The sequence below is a fragment of the Limulus polyphemus genome, unplaced genomic scaffold (genome assembly GCF_000517525.1).
Source record: "Limulus polyphemus unplaced genomic scaffold, Limulus_polyphemus-2.1.2 Scaffold1846, whole genome shotgun sequence".
Taxonomy (NCBI): domain Eukaryota; kingdom Metazoa; phylum Arthropoda; class Merostomata; order Xiphosura; family Limulidae; genus Limulus; species Limulus polyphemus.
In genome coordinates this window covers 178,768-189,815 of record NW_013667456.1, presented here as the reverse complement: position 1 = coordinate 189,815, position 11,048 = coordinate 178,768, and the positions used below count along the sequence as shown (strand labels likewise).

At 35.0% G+C, this 11,048-nt stretch overlaps 1 protein-coding gene across 1 annotated transcript in view; it reads left to right on the top strand.

Annotated features, from left to right (window-relative positions):
- Nucleotides 1–4,118: 4,118 nt before the first annotated feature.
- Nucleotides 4,119–11,048, top strand: part of LOC106465132 (chondroitin proteoglycan 2-like) — a 7,578-nt gene continuing 648 nt past the window's right edge. The window contains exons 1-2 of the mRNA XM_013925331.2: nucleotides 4,119–4,276; nucleotides 7,482–7,694. Coding sequence (XP_013780785.1) covers nucleotides 4,225–4,276; nucleotides 7,482–7,694 — 265 coding nt within the window. The 5' untranslated portion in view covers nucleotides 4,119–4,224. The remainder of the gene's footprint in view (nucleotides 4,277–7,481; nucleotides 7,695–11,048) is intronic.

Genomic DNA, 11,048 nt, shown 5'->3' with positions numbered 1-11,048 from the left:
CATTCCTGAAGAAACAAGATAGTTCTAGAAACTAGAGGGCGCCACAGTAGTCATGTGACCTCGATGACGCAACAGCAGAAATACCGCCGTGCCACTGGAGCCCGACGTTATCCACGGGAAAATTTGAAGCAAGATGCCAAAACTGTTTGTGATGTCATAATATGTGAAATGAAGACCCGTTTTCAAAATTCACAAATTTTCTATTCATTTGCCTTAGTTGATCCCTCAAAGTTCCATTTGTATAAAGATGCCTTTCCAGAGGAAGACGTAAGCACTTTCAGAACACTACAACATGATTACGAAAGATAGACTTCGGAAAGTTCACTACCGCAATGGTACCTTCAGGCACTTGAAAAACCCTCGTGACCTTTAAGTTTTTTTGAACAACAACGGACTAGTCAATGCAGTTCCTGGAACTTCGAAGATGTTAGAAATTGTACTTGTAACTCCAGTGGACGCTGCAGAATCGGAGCGATGCTTCAGCACTCTCAGGAGAATTAAAACTTTTCTCCAGAATTCAATGTTTCAGGACAGAATGAATGCACCTGCCGTTTTATCCATTCATATCACTAAGGTTATCAACCTTATTGCCACGCAAAAAATAAATAAAATAATTATAATAATAATAAAATTAAAGGAGAGAGTACCTTTACAAGTAAAATTTCAACAACAATAAAAATTGTTTTTCCTAATATAGCTGTTTCTAATTAAACAAAAGGCTACACAATAGTCTATCTATACTCTGCCCACCACGAGTATCGAAACCCGAATTCTAGCATTTTTAGTCCGCAGACATATCGCGTTGCCACAGTGGGGTACCTACTATAGCTATACCTACATATAAGTTTATAAGGTCTATGGATTTTCGTAATATTGTATGTATAAGAATAAACTATAATACATATATATTACTTCTCAAATGATAAAAAATTTAAATCAGCCTCTAAATTTTACATTCGCCCCACCTGCCTCAAAGGTCACGAGCCGCCAGTGTCTGTCTGATGTCGTTACAAGTAGTTCGTAATATTCAATTGAACGTGAGTAAGTAAATGCAGTCATCTACTGTACGTATTGATTATAGATAGTTGTATTTCAACTGTTTTTATACTTACATATGAAATTATAAATTATTTGAAAGATGTTTTAATTTAGTATAAAATTTATTCTCCATCAAGTTAATCCTCATGAACTTATAGAAGCTGTTCTAGGACTCCTGTTACTCAGCAAGGTTGATGTTGTTTGTAATTAAGCACAAAGCTACATAAGGGGCTATCTGTGCTCTGCCCACCACGGGTATCGAAACCCAGGTTATAGCGTTGTAAGTCCCCAGACATACCACTGTGCCACTTGGGGGCAGCAGCAAGGTTGATGTTGTTGTTTGTAATTAAGCACAAAGCTACACAATGGGCTATCTGTACTCTGCCCACCACGGGTATCGAAACCTAGGTTATAGCGTTGTAAGTCCCCAGACATACCACTGTTCCATTTGGGGGCAGCAGCAAGGTTGAAGAGTAAAAAATAATGCTATTTCAGGTTAAAAGAAACTATGCAGTTTTTATTCTGTACAATATAATTGTCTTGTTTTTTTGTACAAAACAAGTAGAAAATACAGGAGTTAAATTATTTCATTTCAGATTCAGTTCTTCAAAACGAAATAAAGAAATTAATGAGCTCATGTAAAGCTGAAAAAGTGTATACCTACCTTCACAAGTTTTGCACTACACAAACTAATTATGTTATTGAACAAAGCCAGTCATCGTTTAGTTCTCTGAAAAAAAAAGCACTAGATCCATATATAAGTTACTAACACTTATTTGCATATATACATTTAGTGACACTTCAAAACAATGGATGTATCATGATAATTTGTAACTCAGAATTAGTATCTATTTTATATTTAATTAATTTATCTGAAGCCTAGTTATTTTTGTTCTATAACACACTACTAGTTTAATACCACTAATAAAGCCCCCCAGTAGCACAGCGGTATGTCTGCGGACTTACAAGGCTAATAATCGGCTTTCGATACCCGTGATGAGCAGAGCACAAATAACCCATTGTGTAGCTTTGTGCATAACTATAAACAAACTATTAATAATACTACATTATTATTTTTAATAATAATACGTATTATTTATAGCTGGCTTTAAGATTTTCAGTGCTGATAATTTATCTTTGTAATACAAATCACTTATCAGAACATAGAAGAACTTACAAAAAATTGAACAGTTACATAAAGTGATCACAAAAATTTGCTTGATAAAAGTAAGACAATATAATATAATCATGTTCTTCAAAAAACGCGTGATCGGCTGCAATTATCCATGATACAAAAGTAACAAGAATTAAGTAACAGAGTGTATTTACAGTTTATAGCAGGCCACTTTAAATATGATGCAAACAAAACTATTTAAATCATATAGGTCATGAAAATATTACAGAGACAAAGAGTCACTAAAATCCACAGCTATTAAATCAGTATATGCTCTAAAATACAAGGTAGAAAAACAATTTTCACGAAGGTTGCAAGTGATTAATTTTCTTATCTCCATAAGATCATTAGTTTTTTTTTAACTGTAAATGGTTTATCATAATACTGTAGTAGCGTGGTTCTTTCGTTGGCGGGATGGCCAGGTGGTTAGGGCGCTCGACTCGAATCGCGGGTTCGAATCCCCCTCACACCATGGGGGCGTTATAATGTAACGGTCAATCCCACTATTCGTTGGTAAAAGAGTAGCCCAAGAGTTGGCGGTGGGTGGTGATGACTAGCTGCCTTCCCTCTAGTCTTACACTTCTAAATTAGGGATAGCTCTCGTGTAGCTTTGCGCGAAATTCAAAAACAATCGTTGGCGGGTTCTCTTAAACTGTTTGCTAAGAATAATTCAACGTTCATTCCACGTAACGATAATAAATTACTCTTCTTCCTCCATTAACGTTTCTTCATGCGGTATATTGTAGTATGCCTATGTTAATTAAGCACAAAGCTACACAATAGGCTATCTGTACTCTGCCCACCACAGGTATCGAAACTCGGTTTCTAGTGTTGTAAGGACGCAGACATACCGCCGTGCCACTGAGGGGCCTGACTGGTTCACTCTCCATCTTGAACTCACTCTCTTAACAATTCCGTATGTATAATCTACTTTCGAATATCCTGGAAAAGTTTATGTCACATATTTAGAGTTTACTAGGTGTTTTGGGTCAGTCTTATTATACCTTCTGATCTTACCGTCGCCATTGAGACCAACAGTTAACATTTAAATTATAGCATTAAAAATATAACTTACAACACTATGATATATTTAGTTATACAGAAACATTAAATTGAAATATACTTATAAATTTATTTAATGGAATTCAACTTTGTTTTCTCTTTAATGAAATAATTACAGCGCACCATCCAATATTTACCTTAGAATTTTCTAGTGTTTCATTAATCGCGAAGACTTCTATGATAAGCCAAAAAATTGAAATTGAAGTAAAAAACGCTATTCTACATTAATAAAGCAAGTACTAAAAATAAAACAAATAAAGTAGAGAATTTAAGTTAGAGCTGAACCAATAACGACTCGGTCAAACAAGAAAAAAATAATAGCAGTAAGATATGCGTGTTTATATAGCGATATTTTTTGTTCCTTTTGAAACTTGCATTAGTACAACTGGAAACGTAAAATTGAAAAAATATTAAAACATCAAGAACCAAAAAAAAAATGTGTTTGTAAAATTATACAAATAAATTGTTTACACACACACATATTAAAAAATAGTCTGTTCGGGCTTCATTTGTGACTGTCTCTTAATTCTGACGTGAAACTCTGAAAGTAGCCAGAAAGATCAAATAAAACGTCACTTATTTAACATTAATGTAACTAAAAACATCACGCTTTCAATAATCTATAATACATAATGACATATTTAGTTTTCCTTTGATGCCACGTGTTATTTTTCGAAGAAATTTCAGTACATTTAAGTGATACTGACTTACGCTCCCACAATAACTAAACGGAATGATAACGATAGCTAGAGAGGAAAGAATGCCAGGAAGTAAGTAAGAAACAGGAAAATGACCTCAAAAAGTTGAGAGATTTCTGCATGGTTTAATCTAAAATCTCCCGGGAAGTGTGTTTATGTGCATTCTTAGATGAAAATTAGTATTTCCGTTTATATACATTTTTAAAAGATGTTAAGGGAAGGTTTTATGTTAGTTGTATTCGAACCTTAAAGATGGCTTCTTTTTTCGTGTTCTCCGTGGTTGTACTTTTTGTTAGCTTGGCAGGTAAGTATCATTTATGTTATTTTTTTTACGAGCCTTGCCTATTACGCGATATGCTCTAGAAGCAAGTGTTTCTTGTAACACTCAGAATTTGCTACTTGGTCCAATAATCTTCATGCCCAAACTTGAGGTGTCTGGAAATATTAGTCACGCTTTCCATTGTATTCTTTTTTGCTATATTCTTTTGAAAACATGATGATATGCTAAACACTTTATTTATTAATCCATATGTTACTGAAGATGGGTTTCAAACGATTACAAGCGCTATGTAATGGTAGGCCTCTAGAGTAAAAGCATATTGTTTTTCGAACATGCTTCGGTCACATACAAGTGTTTGGTACTGGTAGAGATATAAGATATTAATTATTTACCAAGAAAAAAAATCAGTTTTCAGTTTCTTGTACTACTAACTCGGAAGAAGACACTATTTTCCCAGAATAGTTTAGATAAACTTTCTCGTTCACCTAAAGTTTTCAAATAAATTCGCACATTTTTTTATTTACAGATGTGGGTGTATGTGAATTTTTAACAATAGAACGTTGGTATTGGAACTGAATTCTTTTCACTCAAGTTACCTACTATTCTGGGCTATTTCATTTTCGCTAAGTGTTACACTTCACAGAATAGGTTAGGTGAACTTTCACATTCACCTAGGAATTTCAAGACTTTTCGCCTATTTTTCTAGACGCGTGTGCGATTTTTAGAATAGAGTTTTTATAATTTAAAGTGGCTAAATTATTTTCTTTCAGATTGCTTATTGTTCTGGACCATTCCTCTTTAGATGCTCTTTCTCACGGAAAAGTAGAGTAGAATACGGTATGCAAATGTGGATAGAGATCTTTGCCATTGGCTGATCAAATGAGACCTTGAGAACATGTCCTTAGTTTCTATTGAACTGACCAACAGTGATGAGGGATTACAGAATGGGATAGCATTTAAGGATTTTACAAGTATTGCTGTGCTCTCTCAGTATGATAGAAACTATATCCTGGACAGTGTAGAGCCAGACTTCCATTATTAGTGCTGCCTATTCGGCCTACACTCTCATTTGCTGCTCTTTGTTCTATTCTCAATGTAGATCGTTTTTCACTTTACTTTCATTATGTTCGGTGCTTCAAATTTAGAGAAATTCAGTTTAATTCTCTGCTACAGCTAACGTGAATTTTGCTGAAAATGATTTGATAAGTCTTGTTATACGGTTTGAACGTTTTGATTGGCCGAAATCATTGATTCTCTTCAAGTTTAATAGAACACATTCAAATTGTCATTTTAACAATATTTTATTTTTGAAAATATTTTAAAAATTCGTTATAACCTATCTTGTTTAAAACGACACTCTCAAGTGTTTGTCTGGGCCGGTCTACTCTAGTGCCCCCCCCTCCCCCCTCCCCAGTAGCACAGTGGTATGTCTGCGGACTTACAACACTAGAATCTGGGTTTCGATACCCGTGGTGGGCAGAGCACAGATAGCCCATTGTGTAGCTTTGTGCTTAATTACAAACAAAGAACTCTACTCTAGTGGTTAACGTGCTCAGAGTGTGTCAAATCCGAGGGTTCATGGTTCGCGTTCCGTTGTCGTAAAAACGCGCTCTGTCTGCACGTTGGGGCCATGGGTGCACTATAAGAGTGACAGTCAAATCCCACTATTCAGTTAGACAAGGGCAGTACAAGAGTTGGCAGTGAATGCTGCATGCCTCTCTCTGTTGTATCAGTTCAAGATATCGCACGTCTGTGCGCAAATAGTCCCTGTGTTGCTTTAGGTGAAAATTATCATCAAATAAGCTTACGCAAAACTCTATATTAAAAACTTGAACGACGTAGAGATGATAAAAATTGTATTTTTACTAAGAAAAGAGAAGCACACTGGTTTGAATTTAAAATATTTATTTGTTACTTCGATGATACTATCTATAAGAATGAATACTACTACTACTAAAGTATTTACCAATTTAATGTCTGTTTTGATTTCTAACCATACGGCTTCACTGTTATTCGTGAAAAAAAGTGTTAATTTGTTTTGTTTTTGAATTTCGCGCAAAGCTACACGAAGGTTATCTGCGCTAGCCGTCCCTAATTTAGCAGTGGGAAGGCAGCTAGTCATCACCACCCACCGCCAACTCTTGGGCTACTCTTTTACCAACGAATAGTGTGATTGACCGTCCCATTATAACGCCCCCACGGCTGAAAGGGCGAGCATGTCTGGTGAGACGGGGATTCGAACCCGCGACCCGCAAGTCGAGCACCCTAACCACCTGGCCATGCCGGGCCTTAAAAGAAAGTGACCAAATAAGTAAGGCTTGAGACTCTTTACTATTATTTAAATAACCAGTAAGTGTACGACCAAATATATTTAATATTAAGCATGTTAGTGAAATACAAAGTTTATGAGAAAATATTTATCAGCAGATAAATTATCTCAAGGCCTGAATTTTATTATGGATTAAAACACTTGTTCTGCCCTTTTCAGTTTGTTTGTCTTTTTTTTTAACTAGCTTTTCTTAAGCTTGTTTGTTTGTTTTTAATTATGCACAAAGCTACACAAGGGCTATTTATTCTCTGCCCACCACGGGTATCGAAACCCGATTTCTAGCGTTGTAAGTCCGCAGACATACCGCTGTGCCACTGGGGGGCTTGAGAATGTGTTATTTATATCTATGGTTCCAAATGTAGATCAATATGTGACGCAGCGAATAGTGAGTAAATAACTCGGAATAACATAAAATCTAGAAAAATAGTTTCTTAACTAATGTTTCGACCTACACCTTCTTCAAGATAAAGTATTTTAGAGCAATTAATAACAAAATTCATTTTTTAGTTTAATTTAATGCGTTTTTACTTATAATATTAAATATTTCACAATACAATCTCTAAAACAAAAAAGTAAAAGTCACTGGTTATATCAAAATTAGATCAAACTTACAAAAGCCTCACATTGACAAAATCTGTTTCTTCACTTGTATTCACTGTTGCTAACGTTGAAAATAATTGATTATATATTAATTAAACGTACATGTTATATAAACATGTTATTTACACTTTCATTCTTGAGAATTCTCTTATAACGTTTTGATTAATTCTAAATAACTTATTACAAAAATAAATTATATGATTAAGTGTTTTGTAAAAAAAAAAAGAAGAAGAAAAAAGGCGGGTTAATAAACACTGTAATTAAATTAAATGTCACAACTTATTCTTGTTCTTCTTACAGCGAATGTTGAGAATTACCAGAATTATGGATGTGGCAAGTATAGCCCATGTTTAACTGATGGGCCAAATGTTAACCCATACAGTTGTTGCTCCTTCTACAATTGCCATAAATGTTTTGCCACTTTAGAGAACTGTCCTAAAAATCTCCACTTCAACCCTCATCTGAAAGTGTGCGACTGGCCCTCAAGAGCTTCCTGTAGATCTGTCGACAAAGGTGATGTTTTTGTTGTTTTTATTGTAAAGTCAAACAGAATGTTTAATTATTAAACAAAATCAGCAGACTGGTCCAATATCAAAAAGTAAAAGAAAACACGTGACTCTCTGAATACAAAAAATAAAATAAAAAATAAACAGAAAACATATAATTGAAAATAATCCAAGATAAGTCTACATAAAATATCACATCATAGTTCTGAAATCAAAACAGTTGTTTGTTTCCTACACAATAAAGAGCACTTCAGTATGATAGGTAAAGCTTCATACAACAGAAATAACACGTGTCAAGAGTGTAATATACGATCCCATAAACACTGCATTGTCAACAGCACTGGAACGTCCCTCCTTCATATAGTAATGAACCTGTCCCTACTGAATATGCATATGTTAAGAGTCTAATACGATCCCGGAGAACCTGGCATGGTCTAGTGGTTAGGGTACTCGACACGCAATCTGTGGGCCGTTGAATCGAAACCCATCACCGAACATGCTCGCCCTTTCAGCAGTGTGGGCATTGTAATTTGACGGTGAATGTCACTATCCGGTTAGAATAACTCAAGAGTTGATGGTCAGTGGTGTTGTTGACTAGCTGGCTTTCCTCTGGTCTATCACTTCAAAATTAGTGACGGCTAGTGTAAACGGCCTTCGAGTAGCTTTGCACGAAAATAAATAAACAAACAAACAAAATACGATCCTATTATAACGTGGCACCCCACCTTCAGATAGTAATGAGCCTAGCCCATGTAAGTCCTGTTACATGGGACATAAAAGTCACCATCAGTCACGATCATCAGTTAGAGTTATAAGAATAGTGGGGTTGACCATAACATAATAACACTCAGAGATCGTATTACACTCTGCTCGTGTGTTCATTACTATTTGGATTCTTAGACAAGAATGGTCGCTGGACGTAGAACTGGTGGTATGAGTGTCCGAGACATTTGACCTCACCGACTCCACAGTGGAAATGCTGAAGAAGTGGTGGGATCTTTGGACATGCTAATGTAGAACATCTGTCTGGCCTCCCGAAATACACCACTTTAAACACAGATTGAAACGTGTTGGTAAAGCCACACGTTAAGTATTAAACCCCTCACCCAATAATTTAATGAGAGCTTAGATATGCATACCAGTGCACTCACTGTTCTCAGACAACTTCACGGATGGGCTGTAGCCCATAGAATAATCATTGCATTTGACAATTCAAAGCATCAACTCTCGCAGTTCCTTGCACCTTCGAAACTGGGTGAAAAACAAATGAAAGCCATCATACTCGATGAATCCCAGTGTTTTGGTTGGACGGGTTTAGACATGACAGAAACCTGTGGAACATGTTGACCATAACTATGTCATCCATCGTGGAAAGAACCTGTTTCATCTGGTGTTGTTAGATCCATTGGTGGTAGTTAAGAGGATTTGAATGTCTTGTCCCATTGTAACATCCTTTTTAATATTGTATTGCGTATGTTATTAGACTTCCATATCTCTTTCTGCTGGATAATGTACCATACTATACTACACTGTGTCACACAAGTGGTTTTAGACGACTAACGTCTAGAATCTAACTTGGCAAAACCAGAACTATTTTCAATTGAACTGCTCTTGAACGTTTTGGAACACCACTTAAGAGACAGGAAGCATGGAACTCCAAAGTTCTGCTACACTTAAAGTTGCTTTGCAACTGTAGTATGTTTTATTTTAATAGATGTGCACCTAGTGTTGAAGACATGTTATAAACATGGTTCAGGCTGTGAATAACATGAAAAGACTTGTTCCTCTTGAAAATGATGTCTCAATACTTTTGGTAATACATATGCATAGTGCGGATTAATGTCGGGCATTGTTTTTCTTGCAAACTTTTATTTCTAAAAAAATATAACTTATTATTATGTTTATAAATATCATTTTAGCATTTCATGCCTTAATAAAACAATTTTTAAACGGAAAATATATCTCACTTTTTCTTAAAGAGTCACATATACGTGAATTTCGACGTAAGTCCCAGTTACATCAGTGTCATGGCTACTAGTCTATACGATAAGTTAAGTCTAATTATTTAATATTTTTTTATTACTAGAGACTAAATTGAAAGGCTATTGTTCTCTCCAATCGTCGAAGTCCTCAACCATTAGGACTTAAATCAACTAACAGTTGTAATGTTTCACGAGGTATATCCAGGTGTTGCTTACTTCTTAGTTAGGTTGACTGCTGTGCTGTCCACTTGAGCAGGGTCTGTCCCCATTAGAACTTAAATCAAGTAACAACTGTAATGTTTTCAGGGAGGGTATCCAAGTTCTGCTGATTCTTATGTTAGATTGACTGAGTGTGTTATCATTTAGATGGATGTAGAGGGGTTATTTTACTTTTGTTTTTCTCGTGTGTAATAAATAATATCATAATAATTAATTTACTAGACAGTGATATTTAGTTTTACTCCTGTTAACCACAATATTATTTCTTTATTTTCTGTGATCGACGATTATTTAGATGTTTATTTTATTGAGAGCTCCGAGTGTTTTTGTATTTATTTCTTTAAATGTGCCCCATTTAATACTTACTTTAGTAGAATGTATCGCATGTACTAGTCTACTGGCTTTTATTTGATTCTTTTTAATGTATGTATGTAAGTTGCTTATTTACGTTCTTTTTCCCTTAACGTACACATTTGGTAATACCCCACTCAGGACAATGATGACATTTTAACAGAAAATGACACTGACTATAAAATATTTGTGTTCATGATCAGGAAATTTAACTTCGAATCTAATGCCGGACTTCATGTTACTAAACTGGCGTGTAACATCCTAACACTAGGTGAAACTTAACTTCCTATAACATACATTTGCATTACTTATTGAAAAGGTTTATTTGGTTTTAATAGTAAAGCAATAAAAGTAAAACTAAAATACCCAAGACAATAATTAAGTAAATAAAAATTGACTCTATAGCCTCATCTCTACTTCAATTTCTAAGTTAAAACAACCGACACTAATAGGTTTATTTGTTAGAATAAACACACGCGGTAACTGTTTCTATACTAATTTTATAAAATTATTCAGGCTTTTCCTTGTCACAACAATTAAGGTAATCTTCTTTAAAAAATATTTATATTTTTCACTCTGTCGAAAGTAACTGCTTTAAATTATTTTGAATTATGTCTTAGACAAACTGAATTACTCATTGAATAGATTTGTTTAAACATTTGTTTAACAACAAGTACAAGCTTGGAATGATCTATCCTTTCATTGGGGTGTGTGTGTATTGAGCCAGACTAGTTTCGAAGAATTCCACTCCTCATCAGTGACCCTGGACACTACCAATGAAATATCGGACCAAACCAAGCCTTTATAGT